The sequence below is a fragment of the Xenopus laevis genome, chromosome 1L, assembly GCF_017654675.1.
Source record: "Xenopus laevis strain J_2021 chromosome 1L, Xenopus_laevis_v10.1, whole genome shotgun sequence".
Lineage (NCBI taxonomy): Eukaryota > Metazoa > Chordata > Amphibia > Anura > Pipidae > Xenopus > Xenopus laevis.
Window position 1 is genome coordinate 37,172,156 of NC_054371.1, and position 20,696 is coordinate 37,192,851.

Consider the following 20,696-nt stretch of genomic DNA (forward strand, 5'->3'; position numbering starts at 1 on the left):
CCTTTGTCAGCAGCAGCCAAAAATAAATCTGATCACATCATATTGCCCCCAAGTATTTATGTACCTGTGCCAGCGCCCAGCAGCAACAGCAAACATATGGCCCCCGGTCCAAATCTGTACCTGGCTGTGCCAGCAGCAAGCTTCACACTTTACAGTAATAGAAAGAATGTCTTCAGTTCAGTGCAACTGTGCAAGGCTGAAAGCAGCGGGAGCCAGACCAAGCAGGCTGCCAGCTCTCTGCCTCTCTCTGACACACAATCGCATCAGTGATGTCATTGACACGTATACGCACGTCGCACTGCACAGAAGGAGCTATTACTTGCTGGCAAGAGGGAGAAGGTGAAGGAGATGGATTTTACCCAACTGGGTGACCATGGTTACTGAAACAAATTATTAAATAAACGCTTGAAAAAAATCCCCCTAAAAGTGCGCCCCTCAATGATGGCGCCCTAGACAGCCGCCTACTCTGCTTACCCCTATTTCTGGCCCTGATCCCTGCAGTGAGCACCAACATTTGGGTTTTTGGTGTGCTATTAATGTGGACATGGTCTTGCGGTAACATGGGTGTGGTTTAAAGTGGGTGTGGTCTAAAACAGGGAGTGGCTAACACTGGCTTCCATTATCGGCCCTCCACCATGTAGATTAGAAAAATTCCGGCCCTCTGTACCATAGAAGTTGAACAGCACTGTACTATATCATTATTCTTTATTAGAAGCAAAACTAGCCTATTGGGTTTATTTAATGTTTACATGATTTTCTAGTATAAAGATCCAAATTATAGAAAGATCCATTACCCGGAAAAACCCCGAGCATCCTGGATAACAGCTCCCATAACTGTACTAGATATTATTCGGGCTATGGCTGAAATGTCAGTCTTTTGCTATACCTGTAACCTTGTCTCAAAGGGGGCCCTTAACGAAGGCTGGATCTTCAAGGAGGGCTTAATTTAAAAAAATATGCCTCATTAACACAGCTTTAAATGAAGTTTTTGTTTCTTCTTAAAAGTTTGAGCAAATATGGTTTCTGCAGTGTTTGCCTTTTTTTAATAATATATTTAGTTGTGGAGCTAATCTGATTGTATTTACAGTATAATGATGTGCTAACATTAAAACCGTTACAATATCACTTGGAAATTAAAAGCTTTGCCTTTTTTAACTCTGTTTCAGTGTAATGCATGAGTCGAAGTCTGAGGAAGAAGTTTACATAACAAGTATCATTTTATTATGAAAATAGGAGCACATTCAGAATAACCTAAGTTATGATGTGATTTAAGACTAATAAAAACTGATTTCTGTGCTATTGAGTATAAAGACTTGTTACTCTTAGAAATGTCTGTACTTGGGCACTTTTTTGTAAATATATATATATATGTCCAACCCATTAGCTGTGTTGGACTTTTGGTTCTGTCCCCAAATCATTAAACTATTTTTCAATATTTGTAAATATTTATTTTGGATTTTAAAAAAAGGCACATTTTTTGGTTCTGTTTTTGTTCATGTGTTAGAAACGTCGGTGGAAAAAACCTATGAAACCTAAAAAAAAAAAAAACCAGCACGTGAATTGTTCTGTCATTTGTGGGTAAGTAAAGGGGGAGGCAGAGAACATCGGAATGACTTTAATGAACGCTGTCAGTGTGTTAGAAAGCAACTAGTCGGAGGCACGGGAAGAAAGCACTTCTCTCTGTAAGCCGATTACTTTATTTTAAAGCAGACAGGACATCTGCTCTTGCACTTCACTAGACAGGTGATATCCTAATGACTTTTAGCGCCAGCATTCAAATACAATCCTTTTATTAAATTTCAGCTGGCTTTTCATTCTGACAGTTAGAGCATGTACATTTTGTATGTGCCGTGACTGCTTCTATGCTGTTGCCTAGACAATAACTGTCTCTCTAAGAGAATGTCTGGCTCTCGCAAAGACTTTGATGTGAAACAAATACTAAAAATCAGATGGAGGTGGTTCGGTCATCAGACAGCACCTGCAAGCAGAGTGGACATCCTCCATCAGGAAGAATTCGTGGACAGGGATCAGGATATTGAAAGCGCAGAGAGAAAGTTTCTGCATCCGTGTGACCTCCCACTGCCTTTGCTTGGTTACAGAAGACCTAGCAACCAGGATTTGCAGAATTTGCCTTTGTGTCCAATGGCATCAGCCCCCGAGCTCCCGGTCCCTTCTTCAGAATTCACCACCGAGGCGTCAGACGGAACACCTTGGCTTGGCAAACCAGACAGAGAAGATGGTGCTAGCGAGGAAGACAATGAATCTGAGAGCAGCTCGTGCAGGTTAGGTTATGACTCCGTACCAAGTTAGTCTTTGTCATACTAGTATGTATTCATTCAAGCCTTTGGTTGGGAGGAAAATACATTTACTTATATACAGTAGACATCCTCTAAGACATCCGGTACTCATCTCTAAATTAATATAAGTACCTATATTTCCACATAGGTGTGTTATTTAACAGATGGGGAAATGTTACTGTATTCAGAAAATAAATAGATAAAGATATAAATATATAGATAGCCTGAATTATCCCTTCCTATGCTGTTATACAGGTCATAGAACTCTGACTGCTTCTAATATGAACTTACTGTTCATCTGATGCTATTTTATTTTTTTATCATGCTTATGTTTGTTCAACTGGTTTCAGGTTTCTTCTATTCAAACTCTGCTTGAAGTTCATATATAATCTATGCCCTCCTGATATCACTGCAAGACCAACTAGAACCACCATCTCTACCTCTGGTTTATACTAATGAGTACATCAGCAGAACTTTAGCCATCTCACCATAGGGAAAAACTGGTTATATAAAGTTTTTAACATACATATCAGAAAACGTTTATCACAACATTAACATACTGCCAAATGTTAGAATGGAATAGATTAAAGAACTGCAATTATTATAATTACATATGGAGCTGCACTGTTTGCTGGTATTCCTGCAATGATTCCGAAGATAGAGATATATAGATATATATATATAGATATATATATATATATATATATATATATATATATATATATATATCTCTATCTGAGAAATAAATGATACGTTGAATAATAAGTTTGAATTCATCTGTTATAAATTTTCTGTAGGCTGACTGAAGTTGCTGCCTAGGGTAATGTAGTGCTAAACAGATGTGTCTTTAGCAGTTAACAGTAAACAATTGAGTAAATGGGTGTGGTGGTGTCAGGAAATGGAATGTTGGTAATATACAATTATTTGTTATATCACAGCTGCCGATTTAACCTTTTTGTGCTGCCCACTTAGTTTGGATAGTATAGCTCTAAAAGTACCATAGTGCTATAGATTCTACGATTCAAGGCTTCTTTGTGCACGGCCAAATGGTTACTGGCAACATGCAGAGGGTTCAGGGAATTGTTGTTCAGCAACACCCACATGATGACTGGAAGGAAATTGCATTTCTGGAGAGAAAGTATTACATCCAATGCATGAATGATGCCTTAACTGTGATCATTTTGTTCTACTTGGAAACCACAATGATAATTATATATCTTTGATGTAAAAAGCTGATCACTGTAGTATGGTACAGTATTTATTTAGTATGAATATGAAATGTATTTTTCAATACATATTTTATTCTATATATGAACTAGTTCAATAAAAATAATCTCTCTGACATTCAGGGCCACATTTACTATTGGTCGAATATCAATGCTTAATCAACCCTCGATATTCAACCCTCGAAGTTAAATCCTTCGACATCGAAGTCGAAGGAATTAGCACAATTCGTTCGATCGAAGGAATAATCGTTCGTTCGAATGATTAAAGCCTTCGAATTCGAAGGATTTTAATCCATCGATTGAACGATTTTCCTTCGATCCCAAATTGCTTAGAAAGCCTACGGGGACCTTCCCCATAGGCTAACATTGCTGCTCGGTAGGTTTTAGGTGGTGAAGTAGGTGGTCGAAGTTTTTTTTAAAGAGACCGTACTTCGACTATCGAATGGTTGAATAGTCGAACGATTTTTAGTTTGAATCGTTCGATTCGAAAGTCGAGGTCGTAGTCGAAGTAGCCAAAAAAATACTTCGAAATTGGAAGTATTTTTTATTCTAACCCTTCACTCGAGCTTAGTAATTGTGCCCCTCAGTGTGCCTCTGAAGATTTACATTGTTGCTCTAACTTAATTTTTCTATAGATCTTTAAGCAGATATTACTTTTTCCCTGGTGTAAATTGTGTTACTCGGCTTTGTTCATTGGAACAATGACAGTACAAACTTATTTATGGAGGATATTTGACCTAAAGGCTGAGCTAGGGACATGTTCCTGAATTGATAGTAGAAACCGCTGGAAGAACTGTATTTATTCCAGTTGGCAGAAATCATTTGCTATTGTTAGTCACTAACTCCCTTGCTGCTGTCATTTGGAGGAAGTCGCAGAGTTATGTTATTAAATTGAATAATCACAACACAGGTGTGCATGAACATTTACCATGTGGTTGTATACATGATTTTTAGTTCCCAAGAGTACTCATTACATAATAGCACACCATCAAATAATTGCCACATGTTTGATGTATAGGCCAACAGGCCAATGTTAATTTTCCTTTCGTTGGTAACAGGGAAAAATATAAATAATCTATATTATAAAAAGGCATTAGTTGCTTCCACATTTTTACATACATTTTTCAGTCACCTGGGAAGCACTATCAAAGAGATTAGCTTTTGTTTTGTAAGAATAACAAAGAACATCTCTTTACCATTTGTCATTCTCATCTCCGTTCTCCTAGGGAAGTCTATCTATATAAAGACAAGTCAGCAGGTCAGTTATTTCATTTGTCATTCTCCTCTGTATTCTCAAAGGAATAGCACTCCAAGTAAAAGCTTTTTCATAGATTAGGCTTTTCCTTTGTGATTGTACCCTCACTTTTCTAAGGCAGGCCAATCTACCTAATTGCCTATCTATAAGTCCATCATTTTATTTCTCATTACATTTTTCTCTTACCTGATGCAAAGATGAAAAGGCCCTTCACTAAAATCTTTTATGGTACTGTGCCTGTAAATAATATTATGCATGACCCATCAGCACATTACCTAAACTAACTTTCAGCTGTTTGCTTTTCCGGTAAAAAAAAGCACGCTTTTAGATGCAGAAGCTTTTTGTTGTAACAAAATCCCGTTCATGGAAAACAACGGAAATCGCTTAGCGTTTTCAGCCTGAAACCCAGCATGAGTACAGAAACTCACAGCCGGTTTCCTTGATGATTTTCTTAAGTAATCATAACTAGGCCCCCAAATTTACTTATGGTCGAATATCGAGGGTTAATTAACCCTCGATATTCGACTGTCGAAGTTAAATCCTTCAACTTCGAATATCGAAGGCTTTAGCGATATTCGTTAGATCGAACGAAAATCTTTCGATCGAACGATTAAATCCTTCGAATCGTTTGATTCGAAGGATTTTAATCCATCGATCGAACGATTTTTGTTCGACCAAAAAAAGATAGCTAAGCCTATGGGGACCTTCCCCATAGACTAACATTGACTTTGGTAGCTTTTAGGTGACAAACTAGGGGGTCGAAGTTTTTTTTAAAGAGACAGTACTTTGACTATCGAATAGTCGAACGCTTTTTAGTTTGAATCGTTCGATTCAAAGGTCGAAGTAGCCAAAAAATTAGTTCGAAATTTGAAGTATTTTTTATTCTATTCCTTCACTCAAACTAAGTAAATGGGCCCCTAAATGTATTTATGTTATAGTGTAAAACTTTTGATATGAAACATAACAAAAGTATTGTAAAGGTGATACCTTTTACTGGAAAACTAAGATGATAATCAAAGCAAGCTTTTAAAATATTTCCGCTACTTTATCAAAGCTGAAATTTTGAAAAAAGAAGTGAAAGCTTGCTGTGATTATTGTCTTACTTAACCAATAGAGGTGTCACCTTTGCACTGCTTTTGTTATACTCCTTATTCAAAGTTTTACCCTACAACATGGTAAAATACCTTTACTTGGAAATAATTTTGCATACACTATATTTTCACCAAATGTTTTTCCAGCAGTAGTTTAGTATAAAATGTTTTTCCAGCAGTAGTTTAGTATAAAATTCACATGGCTCTGGGATTGTCAGTGTTTAGTAGAAAATCAACTCCGGGAAACAGCAAGTCCGACGGAGAGGTATCTGAACAATTAACTAGAAAAGTGTTCAAAGTTCTGGTAAAAGTTAGAACAGACAGTTGTCGGAATGGTCCGGTAAAGGCAAGATATCAAGATCAACAACATCAACAGCAGTAATTGTATAAGACCTACAACAGACCCAAACCCTTAGCATGAATTCGCAGTTGGATGACCTTACAAATGGTATTTCTGTGTGGCTTGCGAGGTGGGGTTGTTAGGAAGTGGAGTTTCAGCCAGGGTTACCACCATTGTGGATAATGTGACCCCCACACACATCAGAGTCCTGGTCAGAGCTTCTAACAGCTTTATTGGAGCAAAACAAATGGTCAAGTCCATATATGAATGCCACCCTGAAACATGTACACTCAAATGAAATAATCAAATCGTATAGGTTCCTTGCTTACCAAACAAATGGTTTTCTGCACTTGTGTATTTCAAACATTTAACTGGCACTTACATTGCAGTGTCAACCACTGTAACCTGCAGAATGTCTTCATATTTGTGTCTGTAAATTACCCTCCCACTTAGATTATAAACTCTACAGGAAAGGGGCCTCCATTGTCTTGTCTTTTTGACACTAGGCTATTAATCATTTATGCAACCGTAATTTATTAATTTAATGATCCCTGTTTGTTTTATTAATGTATTGTTCTGTGTACATAAGTAGCCCTATATAAATAAAAATATACATACACATAAAGAAATGCAATTTCTCCAGAAAATATCTGAGTCAGATTGCTGAACTTCTACTGAAGGCCTTCACTCTGAAGAGCAATATCTTTTGCCAATTTGTCTTTTGCACATTGAGTCATTCTGAAGCTCAAAAGAGCACTTTTGTCAATAAATTCTCTTCATTTTTCTCAAGCATTATGAACAATAAGTGCATGTAATGTATTATTCATCAAAGGGCTGCTTCATTAATCGAAATGTATGAACATTTTAACAACTAAGAATCATTGATGCCTTGATTATTTATTAACATTCCCTGTGATATTTTATAAGTGGCTTTGCAATTAAATACGCATTATGATGGGGGGGGGCTGATGCCGGAAACATTTATTTTCTAAATTATACGTATTGATTTATTGACCCCATACATATTTTAATAGTTTTAGCTATTAAGCAAGTGTTTTGGTCATATAAGTCACCTTCTTAAAAAGAAAAATTGAAGGTGTTTTTTAGTGAAATGTTACATTTCAAATGGTCTACAAATAGGTCCCAGTATTTCTTGAAGTGCAAAGTAGTTTTAACACCAACTAAATCCTTAAAATAAATCCTTATTGTTGTGTGGTGACGCTTAGATGAAATTCGACTTCAGTCATTGGTTAGCACTTACTGAAAGGCAGTGGTATAATCTATTAAAGGGACAGAATATCTCCTTGTTCAACATGATTCAGTGATTAGGGTTGGTGCTAAACATCGTTTAATTGCAGAGAAAGTATAGTTTTTTTTTTATTTATTGAAATGAACAGGGAAACTGAAGCTACTCCATGTTTGGTCCTTGTGAGGTAGATTATGAGTGCACAAATAACCCCCTTGCATAGTGGACACCTTCTAACAAAACAATCACAACAAAGGGGAAAGGGAGGGGATTGCTTACTGGCAATCTAATAATCTACTGGTAATCGAATAATGTATGAGCAAGTGTTTGTAACACGAAATGCGTAAGGCTGTGGACACAATAAACTGTTTCACTTTGATTCAACTGCCTGGTGGAAGATTGCCTTCATTTGAGTGCCTGCTCCAAAGAATATTTGTCCGCTTCCCGTGCCCTGAGCCTCTTCCATTATGTGGTAAGTAATCACTTACTATTCCGAGACCCTTCCTTAATATTTATTAATCTAATACTCTACCTCAGAATTACCAAACATGGAGTAGTGTTCCTTGTTTAGCCCAAGAAGAAACAAAAAAATTCTTCATGATGAAAACAGGCAAAAAGTATATTTATTAAACTTTGCTCAAACAAGCGGCAGTTGGCCTCTTGAGACTCCCGTATTGCTATAAATACATTTTGTACAGTATTAGGCATTAGTAACTGTAGTGCTTTGGGGAAACCTGCCAGACTGCAGCATCATGGGGGATAGGGTTTTCCAGATCTCTTGTTTAGGACCTCTTCCAAACAATGTGCTGCAGTATTGCTCACACAAGCTGTTATATTAAAGCTCACAATATACTGTGTTCTGTATAGAAAATCTAAATATAATGAAAATGTATTTACATCAACACATTACATGTCAACTGTGGCACCCCTTCTCAAAACTGTAACAAAGCACATTTATTGTAACAGCCACACGCATGCTGTACACCCTGCATGTGCCTGTGCCACCCGTAGCTTATCCATTCCATCCAGAGAGACTGGGGGGGGAGGCAGGAGTGATGTGAAGCTGGTGCAAATATTTTGTGAAATGCAGTTTGTAAATATCCCCACTGTCTCTAACCTTTTAGGGGAAACTTGCTCTGCGTGGTCTAAATGCTACATTCCACACTTTTTCAGATAAGAGCAGCTTGTGGTTTCATAGGAGGACTAATGACTGTTTTACTGAAAGAAAGAGACATCTTTTTCATGCTTTGTTGTGCTGTTCTTTTGCACATTTCGGTTACTGTGCTCTTCTTATAAGAATGCTGCCTATTTCAAGGGATTCGGCAGCACAAAGAAGAACCTGAACAGTGAAACCCGAGCGCTTCTGTGCTAAGTGAAAACCATTTTTTCTAGGTGTCTGTAACGTTCTGCCATAAAAAGCAGAAGAGCAATGAACTACCATTTGTTTTAATAAATGTTGCTGTCCCCCATATTTAATTAACCATATTACAGATTTCCACGTCTTTCGTATATGGTATGAAGAACAGTTTTTTATTTTTATTAACTATAACCCAGACACAATCCTGAGCCTTCTGTTGTTTGAAGTGGAGTTCATTAATAAATCAGATGCTAACCTTGCTTAGCTGCACACACATTTAAATACAGGACTTACCTCAAATGACTCGAACTCCTCCTCTGCTCCCTTCATTGCTGAATTAATCTCTGCTCCTTGGGAATCCAGTGTGTGTGACAGGCCCAGCTGTCAGCCCTACATCTCCAGAAAGCCACTCTTTGGCACCAGTGTGTCAGCATGGCTGACAGAAGGACTTTAGCAGGGAATAATAGGGTAAGGTTGCCATCTGGTACAAATATGTACTCAATTGAATCCAGTAAAAATGTCTGAAAGATTTCAAATAGGATTGAATTTAGGACTAGATGGAAACTGCCTGGATTATGGGGTGGAAAGGCTTGCCGATTAAAGCAAAAATCATTCTATTCAGCAGAAGTTTTAGAAAATAAACAGGAGGAAAAGTCTTATTTAATTATGAATGTAAATATATATATAAAGTTCTCCCCAGAGCTGTTTTTGATCAGACATTTTATGCAAAGATCACGGCACTGTTAAAGGCGGTCTAAGACCAATAAACAAATTGATGAAAACTTACTTGGTGCACTTTTGTGGTTTGCATTCATACTATTTAGAAGTTTCCAAGATATTTGCATCTTTGGACTGCTAATACCAGGTTTGTGGCTCTTCTTCGAGTTAGCAACCAGAGGGTTAACTGAATACAGTGCAGAGGAGAAAGTGTACAAATCACTAGGATTGACAACACTCTGGCCTGCTATTGGCAGTCTACAACTGACAATCTATCAAAAACCACAAACACTAAAATATGTATGTAAATTACAAAAGTGCTCAGTAAGTGTAATGCAAGAAGCCTCTCCAAACCGAAGTCTCCATGCTCTCCCTCCACATTATTACCTTGTTGTTTTCATTTGTAAACACAGAACTTTCAGACCTTCAGCTAAACTTCTTTCTTTGTTTTATACATTTAGGACTTCAAACAGCAACCAGACTTTATCATCCTACCAAACAATGGAATCCTGCACAGCAGATGAGTGTTACCAGTCCCTCAACCATGCAGAACAGACATTTAAAAGGATGGAGAACTATCTTAGGCACAAGCAGCTGTGTGATGTCATCTTAATTGCAGGAGATCGCAGGATCCCAGCCCACAGGTACAACGCAAGATTTCCTTATTTTTTGCAAATATATACTTGTTTTTTTCTATATATTTACTTAGTTGTATTTTTCCAGATGACAACAACCTGTGTAGTTTCCCCACGCTCTTAGCTTAAATATTTCTTTTGATGTCCTAAAAATCTGTCTCTATAACTACGTTATTTATTTTTTAGAAAGAGGGAAAGTTTTGTTGCTTCAGTCTTACTGAAAGGTACCTGCAATATCCTTTCTTTTGTCCTAGGCCTTTTTAGATACAGTACAACCTCCATTTTAAGTTTTTCAGGGGACAAGAAAAAAATGTGTAAAATTCAGGAAAATATAAAATCAGGGAAATGTATTTATGCATAATATATAGGTGGGACCACAAAACAAGAATGTAAAATGAAGGAAAACTTAAAATCAGGGGATGTAAAGTTCCACTGTATGTCATTCCATTCTGTTGCAGCTGCAATTAGCGGCTGTATAGTAGCTTGCATTACATTCTTAACTTTACTGAAAATTGTTCTGCCACTGAAATGCTCCACTTTCTAAATTTGCAACAGTCTTCTGGGAACTATATGGCTTGCATAATTTATAGCTTTTTGCACTAACTGAGAAGATAACTGCATATTAATTCAGACATTAAGAAGTGGGTTGTGATCAGATTATTAAACTGAGGAGGGAACTAAATAAATGTACGAACAGAAAAGTCTTGCATCTGTTTATCACTGCCTTTGGTTGGGCATTTTGAATTTCTGTTTTATAGAAAATTGTTTTGTTATTAATTCCATCTTTTTAGAGAGTCCTTTAAGCTTCCCCATATTTACACTTGATATACAGTACTCTAGCACAACTCACTCTGGTCACCTGTCCTTTACCTAGAATTGCACTGCTGTCAGTCTTCAAGTCACAACTTGGTCCAGCTCACATTTTTGGTGATACAGAGCCATGTTCAAGCACTCTTCAATAGTGCACTTCCATGCAGCATTTAATTAGAAAATCTAGAGTCTGGGTCTTTGTGGCACTTTTACAATTTTGCATTCTTATCCTATTAGGTTGTAAAATCTATGTCCATGATTCCTGTGGTGCAGCACTGTGAAATATTTTAGCGATGTATTATATAAATTATTTTAATAATTTTGATTTTCAGGCTGGTTCTTTCATCTGTCTCTGACTACTTTGCTGCCATGTTCACTAGTGATGTAAGAGAGGCAAGACAGGAAGAAATTAAAATGGAAGGTGTTGAACCAAATGCTCTTTGGGCCTTAGTGCAATATTCATACACAGGTATTAACTTTCAGTAAATATAATAAACATTTGTGGTATTTATCTTTCCTTTTCTGTACAAGGTCTGAGCCTTATCCCACCCTAAGGCCAGATATGATGAATTCTTCACCAGTGGGAAAACAGTGACTTCTGAATACTGCCACTGCCTTTGGGATGGTGGGGGACAGCCATTTCTTAGGAATTGTAATTTTAGCTGCCAGAAAGATATAAAAAATGTGGAGACTCTGTTAATATGAGGGTTTTTTTTTAAGTCTTACTGAGGGTGTTACCCATAGTTATCTGTGTTTCTGAATAAATCATGGTATAATACACAAAAGCCATGAATATCCTGTAAATTATATCCTTATAAACGGTGAGTTCTGATGTCATCAGTTATAAACGGTGAGTTCTGATGTCATTTCTGTCACATGACTCACCGAAACTTGTGTATTATAATAAATAAAGTACCCCCAGTTGTAAAATATGAGGATATTAGAAGTTACCTCGGAGTTTCCTGACCTGTATAAAAACACTCGGCCTTCGGCCTCGTGTTTTTATATGGTCATGAAACTCCTCGGTAACTTATAATATCCTTATATTTTACAAAAGGGGGTACTTTATTCACTATATAAACTCTAGACAAGAATATTTTGAGTTCAGTCCCACCAGATGTGAAAGCCCTCATCTCCACATTCTCTAAAGCAGCCTTGGTCTCATCAATCAGTGGCTCATGAGCAACATGTTGCTCACCAACCCCTTGGCTGTTGCTTTCAGTGGCCTCAAAGCAGGTTGAATTTTTGGCTTGGAGGCAAGTTTTGGTTGCATAAAACCAGATGTACTGCCAAACAGAGCCTCCTTTAGACTGCCGGTGCACATAGGGGCTACCAAATAGCCAATCACAGCTCTTATTTGGCATTCTAGGAACATTTTTCATGCTTTTGTTGCTTCCCAACACTTTTTACAGTTGAATGTGGCTCACGGGTAAAAAGGTTGTAGACCACTGGCTCATTGTTTATGTTTTGTAAATGTCTGGAAACCATTTATCAGGTTAGTAATACTTTATAAGTATCTTCTTGTAATGGTGTGTTAACTGAACAGTAGGCCCAAAGTTGTCTCCCAAGATTCTTCCCCCAGTTCCAGATTCATGTCCCGCTCCAATATGGTAACTGTTTATCAGAGTGTATATCCAGACTGACTTGGTAAAGCTTCAAGATCAAATAATGTTTAAAACATCTTTAATAATGTCCCAGTTTCTTAGGCTGGATAAACCATAGTCTCTAAATCTGAAACCCCTGTTGAGCCACCATTGAAAAGACAGAATCTTCATTCACAGGAAAAAGAGTTAGCTCACTAACAGGGGAGAAGTCTTGTGACGTATATGAATAAACGTGCAAGGGATATTCCCGCTACACTAGCCTTCTGTGTTTGGAAAATTTTTGTGCTTATACCATTGGGAGAGGTGCCGACCCCTCCAGCCAACACTAGGCAACTATTACCAGGAGAGTACCTAGGGGAAATAGGGATTTTTTTTGCTGTATATGAATATGACCCATACAAAAAAGAGTACTTGAAGAATTGGTCAATAATTTGGATGCTTTATGGTCCCCATAGACGCAAAGATTTTTCTTTATCGATTTTATCGAAATCCGACCAATCCGTCAAATTATCGTGAAGTGGGAATCAAACGATCATACATTTTACGATTTCATCTGTCAGAAAATTGATTGGCCAGGTTAAAAAAATGTTATCGGTCCCAGTGCAATCTATCTATGTTTGCAGGGCCAAGCAGGCAGCTACCCTTGGTTTTCCTGGCAATATGTCTGAAATGGTCTTTTTAGTTGATGGACAAATCATACATTTAAACGATCGTTGCGAGATAATCGTGGTCTCACGATAACGAAAAGATCATTTAAATATCTTTACATCTATGGCCAGCTTAAGAGTGGATGGGGTGTTTCTTGTTTGGTGTTTTTGTTTTCAGTTTAATATTTTTAATAAATTCTATATGTGTATATATCTGCCATTAATAAAAAACTATTGCTTTTAATATGGATATTGTTGTGATATGTTCTGTACAATAACTTTGATGCTCGCTCTAGGTCGCCTTGAATTAAAAGAAGATAATATAGAATGTTTGCTTTCTGCTGCCTGCCTTCTGCAACTATCTCAGGTTGTAGAAGCATGCTGCAAATTCCTGATGAAACAGCTTCACCCCTCCAACTGTTTGGGCATTCGCTCATTTGCAGATGCTCAAGGCTGCACCGATCTCCATAAAGTGGCTCATAACTACACAATGGTAAGCGCTGCAATCTATGCCTTTTAGGCATGTCTTTGATTGAATAAGATCATGCCTTTAAAGAAAAACGTCTAGCATTTTGTATCTTGTGCAATGTACTTTTGAACATTTATTCTTGTTTAATTAATAACTAAATGTGCTCTTTTTTTGGGCTGTGAATGATCTGAATGTTTTACTATAGCCTTCACATGCTTCACATGCTGTGTTAACTTTGACTCAGGGGATTCAAATGATATTCTATAAAATAAGTGCATTGTCTAATTTGCAGCACCTGCAACGTTGCAGGAAGATTGAATGTGTAGAACATTATTATGTACAATAATATATATATACAAGTTAGACATATCATAGTTTAGTGTTACTAACACGCACATGCATATGAGCCCTGAGTGTTCTTGTGAAGATGTTTGCAAGGTATAAGGTTTAGAGCGAATGACCAGGATAAGATAAAGCAACCTAATGTATAAGTAAAGATGAGCAGAGTTGAATGATTTCCATTAATTTAAAGGGTGTTTTATGCATATAAAAGTTATTTGGTATGAACACCCAGCTGTCAACTACTCCTATTTATATTTTTTCTTCATGAATATTTAAATGTGCTCATATGAGAGACACATTTAGAACTAATAAGCAGTTCCAGATGGATATCTCCCTGAATCTCTTGCGATGTTATTTACTTGAGTGCTGTTCAGAGTTAATTTTAGAAATAATGAATAATAGCTGTGCTGGACAGAAAACTGTTTCTATGGAGACTATAATAGTACAATTTACTTAATTCTACTTTTCAGAATGTTTTTTTTCTAAGTATTTTTGTCAGGCAACTTTAATGGCAGTATCATACTTTCTATAAAAAGATTTCCAACTTACAAAAACCCAAAAGTTATTGGTATTTGTAATATGTTGGGTAACCATGGGCAACCATAAAAGTGTTCTTTTTCCCTGAAAGTATAGAATACATAACAAGTATGTGAGTATATATTTAAGAGTTAGTGAACATTTATATAAAAATAAGAACGTAGGAGTAAATAAGAGTTAAAGCTGGGGTTTGGGAGAGTTTGTATAGTAGTTATGAATATATCTAGTTGGCAGATAATCTTGGGTATTTGAGAGCTGAAAGTTAGTTATAGGTATATGAGATATGAAAAATAGTAGTATTTGAGAAATGAAACAAGTCTATGGATATGTTCCAGATGAAAACGTTATGAATAAGCGATGTATGTATTGGAAGATTGTTGTAGATACATAAGAGATGGAAAATTGTTGTGAATGTGAGGGAGAGAGAAGATAATTATGCGTATGCTTAAGGTTGAAGACAGTTACGGGTTATGTGTCAGTTACAATATGTTTATGTGAGATTTGGAAGATAGCAATAGGTATAACATACAGTATCTGAAAGATAATTATGGGAATGGGAAGAATGTGTATGGAAAACTGTTACATGTATGTGAGATTTTTGATTTATTATAGGTGAATTTATCTAGATGGTTGCTAAAATACCTTAATAAACATAAATTAAGCTCAACGACATGCATACATTAAACAAATACAACCTGTGTTTTTCTAAAAATTATAATTTTATATTTGACAAAACATTTCTGCAATATATATATATAAGTTTCGGAACCCCTCTTAATTCTTTGGAGTTTTGTTTATCATTGGCTGAGCTACTTACTTTTAATATATAACATGCCTTATGGAAACAGTAGTATTTCAGCAGTGACATAAAGTTGATGGCGGTATTTTTGACCATTAATCCATACAAAATCTCTCAAGTTCGGTTAAATTTGATGGCTGCCGAGCACGGAAAGCCTGCTTCAAAGCATCCCATAGATTTTCCATGAAATTCAGGTTGGGGGACTGTGACGGCCTTTCCAGAATATTGTACTTTTCCCTCTGCATAAATGTCTTTGTAGATTTCCAAGTGTGTTTAGGGTCACTGTCTTTTCGGAATATCCAATTCCTGCATAACTATAACTTTGTGATTGATGCTAGAACAGTATCCTGAAGAATTTGTTGATATTGTGTTGAATTAATTGACTTTAACACGGGCCCCAGTCCCTGAAATAGCCACACAGCATGATGGAACCTCCACGAAATTTGACAGTAGGTAGCAGGTGTTTTTCTTCCGCCATGCAAAGCGCTTTTTGTTATGACCAAATAACTCCATTTTTGTCAGTCCAATGCACTTTGTTCCAAAATGACTGTGGCTTGTCTAAATGAGCTTTTGCATACAACAAGCGACTCTGTTTGTGGTGTGAGTGACCTTCTTTCTCATCACCCTGCCATACAAATGTTCTTTGTGCAAATTGCGCTGAATTGTAGAACGATGTACAGATGCACCATCTGCAGCAAGATGTTCTTGCAGGTCTTTGGAGGTGATCTTTGGGTTGTCTGTAACCATTCTCACATTCCTCCGCATATGTCGCTCCTGTATTTTTCTTGGCCTGCTAGACTTGAATTTTACAGCAACTGTGCCTGTGGCCTTCCATTTCCTGATTACATTTGAAGCTGACAGTTTAAACCTCTGAGATAGCTTTTTGTAGCTTTCCTCTAAACCATGATACTGAACAATCTTTGTTTTCAGATCTTTTGAGTGTTGCTTTGAGGATCTCATGCTGTCACTCTTCAGAGGAAAGTCAAACAGAAGCACAACTTGCAATTGGCCACCTTAAATACCTTTTCTTATGATTGGACACACCTGTCTATGAAGTTCAAGTCTTAAACAAGCTAATCCAATTAATTTGGTGTTGCCAGTAATCAGTATTGAACAGTTACATGCATTCAAAATTACTACGGTACCCAAATTTTTTCACATTTGATTTAATTTCATACAACTGAACACTGTTTCACTTAAAATCTTTGTTCAGAAAACACCCCAGTACTCAGATGTTCCTTTGAAATGAAAGACATACCACTGTTATCTTTTTTGTTGAAAGTGGAGTAAATTATTATGCAGGCCGAGAGGAGTTCCCAAACTTATATATCTCAGATAAGGAATGGATCTTGAAATATACAAGAAAAGGTGAACAGCTGTCTGTCCAACATCTCATTCCCATGGGTAATAAAATTAACTTAGAAAACTTTTTAAATGTATGTAGTTTGCTTCCATTTAGTATTAAAGGGGAACTAAAGTCTAAAATAGAATAACGTAATAAGGAACCTAGTGTTGCTATTATACATTTTTTTTTAAATCACTCTATTCTATGTAGATGATAAAGGAGTGTATTTTTATCATTATTATAAGTGAACTTTTACACTTTTGTTTTTAAAACCTTTGCTTGAATTGAAACTTAGCATTTAATCAGGAGCATGCTCTCAAAGTATATTTGTTTCAAATGGAGTTATTTTATTGAAACAGAAGTAATTTTATGATTATAATAAAAATAGATGTGTAAATTTGATCAACTTTGCCCTGGTACATATCTTATTATACAGTGTTTGTGTCAAGTACAGGTCTGCAGCTCTCTAGCTTGACAACCTACAACCACCATCTATCTTTTAGAGTGAAAGAGAGCCAAATATGTTACAGAGCCTGTATGTGCAGTAGATTTAGAAATCTTTGCATGGAGGGTATGATAGTTATCATGACACACATGTAAGAAAACATAATGTGAAACTTGCTTATTATTTTATCCATCTTCACAGGAACATTTTATGGAAGTGATCAGGAACCAGGAGTTTCTTTTATTGCCAGGAGTGGAAATAGCCAAACTTTTAGCAAGTGATGATATGAATATCCCCAGTGAAGAGACCATTTTAAATGCTCTGTTAACCTGGGTTCGGCATGATGTGGAACAGAGGAGAAAAGACCTCAGTAAACTGCTGGCTTATATTAGGTTACCCCTGCTGGCACCACAGGTAGATAGAGCACATCAATGTATTTGTATTCTTTGCAATGAATTTGTATTCTTTGCCAGTCATAGGTTGCATAGGACACGTTTTTGTCCCGTATACTGGGGTAATATTATGGTTTACTGATCTATCTGTTAGGGGTGCAGATATCCATTTGGAAGGCTCTCAAACCCCCATTAGGCAAGAGTCACACCAGATCTTGGATGTGGTCCTCCAGAGGGAGATCAGCAAATGGCCCTTATGTGATGCAGTTGTTGACCTAGGAGTCTAAGGATCTAATTGGTCCAAGCTAGCCAAAAATCGGGTAGCCAAATCCTGCAAACCTTGCAAAACAACCATATTTCTCCATTGTAAAACTCCTTGATACTCTGTAGACCCAATCATCAGCTGGACAAGGTTACTGTCATGGGTCAGTAAAAGAAAAATATGTTGTCTGCTTCCAGAATCACATTTGAAGCTGCAGACCCCAGCAACCAAAAAAATTGTAAAGGTTATAGTATTATTTTCATTATATTTTATATTGCTTATTTTCTTGATAGGACCTCAACTGCTCAACCTGCTGCCTGGTTTCTAGCATAATTGACCCTAGTAAAACAGAAAACAATTCCAAGTCTCAGAGCTACCTAACAAAAAAATATAAATAATAACAGTAAAAACAAAAAAGGAAGTCCATATTCAAATATTCTGTCTACACAATCTAAAATGTGAATTTTCAAGTGATCTATTCCTTTAATATGCAATATACAGTGGCATATCTCATCAACTTCTGCATAGTTATTTCATATAGTATACTGGATCGTGGGCTTAAATATCATTTACCCTTCATGGTGTGTTCTCTGTATCTGCACAACAGTACCTCTAATGGCCATAAATAATGGGTAAAGTTATTATTCCCTTTGGTGATATATCAAGATTACCTTGGATGAGGTGCATTATACGGCCAACTGCACACCCATCTGTAAATGGAAACATGCAAATAAAAAATACTTTGTGCGAACAGTAAAGCTATGTTCTACTGTTTGGTTCAGTTGAAAATTAATAGTACCGGTAGATAAAACTTTTTTTAATGGGCACATGTTCCTGTTAACATCTTAGACTTGGCCTTCTGCTAATTCATCTTCATCCAGTCTGCCATTATGAGCTGTGAAAGCCAACTGTTCAGCTATACAGCATTGCACCAAACCCATGCCTTATGTCTTATATTCTTTTATTCCTTTGGATTAAACGGGCTGTCAGGCAGAGCACTATATTTGTTCCATTCTGTTGTAGATCTTGCAATTCTTATCTTAAATATTTACAACATTGTTTAGCATTGCAGTAAAGATTGGAGTTTAGTAAGTCAACTGAAATATGAATACATCATGCTTGACTAAAGCTTAAATTACAGGTATGGGACCTGGGGTTTTCTGGATAACGGACCTTTCCATAATTTGGATCTTCATAGCTTAAGTTTACTAGAAAATCATGTAAATAAACCCAATAGGCTGGTTTTATCTCCAGTAAGGATTAATGACAGTATATCTGTTTGAATCAAGTACAATGTACTAATTTATTACAGAGAAAAAGGAAAACCCCAGGTCCCGAGCATTCTGGATAACAGGTCCTATACCTGTACTTGCAATTTTAAGATATTATTCATAGAAAGTATTTGATGGCAGATGGATTATCATTTAAAATATTCTTGCGCTGTTGGTTTGTAGTTTCTTGCAGATATGGAAAATAATGCACTATTTAGAGACGACATTGAATGTCAGAAACTTATTATGGAAGCCATGAAATACCATTTGTTGCCTGAAAGAAGACCCATGCTTCAAAGCCCTCGCACAAAGCCTAGAAAGTCTACAGTTGGAATGCTGTTTGCTGTTGGTGGAATGGACGCAACTAAAGGTATTTATTGTCATGTGGAGAATTGTCATGTGCTTTAGACAAAGTCTCTCTCTTTTTTTAATGGAAGTGAATCTTTGGATCTATCAGTCCTAACTGGCTGCTTTGGCTACAGTACAGAATTATTTTAGCTTCATCAAAAACTGTATGGACAATGGCACACTGTAGGATTTTGGGAATATTTTGGCCACATTTGTCCCTTTTTTAAAAAATGTTCCCTTCATGGCACACTGAAAACCGTGTTAAATGACAGAATGCGTTGGTCATGTAGTTCTAAGCCTTAAAATATGCACATTTCTCTTCTTTCTCTTTTTATATAGGAGCTACCAGTATAGAGAAGTATGACCTTCGTACCAACATGTGGACACCTGTGGCTAATATGAATGGCAGGAGGCTGCAGTTTGGTGTTGCAGTGCTGGATGAGAAGTTGTATGTTGTTGGAGGGAGAGATGGATTGAAGACCCTTAATACTGTTGAGTGTTACAACCCCAAAACTAAAACATGGAATGTTATGCCTCCAATGTCAACTCATAGACATGGACTTGGTAAGCATGAGATTTCATTTATTTTTTTAGATGGGAAATTAATTTTTTAAATTAGTGGCCCCACGCCTCCCCCACTTTCCGGTCAGTCTTATGTCTCTGTCAATCCCCTCTTAAGTATTTTATGTTCCATCTACAATTCTGTGTTCTTTTACTTCAAATCTAGGGCAGCATTTTTATGTTTTTAACCTTAAAATGTATCCATTTATTATACAGGTATAAAATCCATTATCAAGAAACCTGTTATCCAGAAAGCTCTAAATTAAGGGAAGGCCATTTCCATTTTAATGAACTAATTCAGATTTATAAAAAAAATATTTCCTTTTTCTCTTTAATAATAAAACAGTAACTTGTACTTGTTCCTAACTAAGATAATTAATCCTTATTGGATGCAAAACCAGCCTTTTTCGTTTATTTAGAGGCATATTTAGCAAGGGTCGAATTTCAAAGTCATGTGAGTTTTTTAAAACTCACATAAACTCCAATGAAATCTAAATTCATTATGAAAATCTAGGTGAATAGGATCGACGCGAAAACTCGAATCGAATTTTAAAAACTCGATTCAAGTTTTTTCTCCCAAAAAAACTCAAATGTCAGGAAGGCTTCAAACAACTCCAAATTGATCACTGGACATCTCCCATTGATACAGCAACTCTGCAGATTTTAGGTGATGAATATTCGGTTTTGAGTTGTTAAAGGG

General features: G+C 36.6%; 1 protein-coding gene across 3 annotated transcripts in view; it reads left to right on the plus strand.

The window, feature by feature from the left end:
* Window positions 1–20,696, plus strand: part of LOC108698068 (kelch-like protein 5) — a 43,181-nt gene that overhangs the window by 14,519 nt on the left and 7,966 nt on the right. The window contains exons 2-8 of one of the 3 annotated variants that reach the window (XM_018229140.2): window positions 4,750–4,781; window positions 9,991–10,173; window positions 11,307–11,443; window positions 13,522–13,718; window positions 17,364–17,576; window positions 19,271–19,457; window positions 19,775–19,999. In XM_018229140.2, coding sequence (XP_018084629.1) covers window positions 10,031–10,173; window positions 11,307–11,443; window positions 13,522–13,718; window positions 17,364–17,576; window positions 19,271–19,457; window positions 19,775–19,999 — 1,102 coding nt within the window. In that variant the 5' untranslated portion in view covers window positions 4,750–4,781; window positions 9,991–10,030. Of the gene's footprint in view, window positions 1–1,641; window positions 2,283–4,749; window positions 4,782–9,990; window positions 10,174–11,306; window positions 11,444–13,521; window positions 13,719–17,363; window positions 17,577–19,270; window positions 19,458–19,774; window positions 20,000–20,696 lie in introns of those variants that run through there. The other 2 variants (XM_018229146.2, XM_018229135.2) reach the window with 2 other exon arrangements.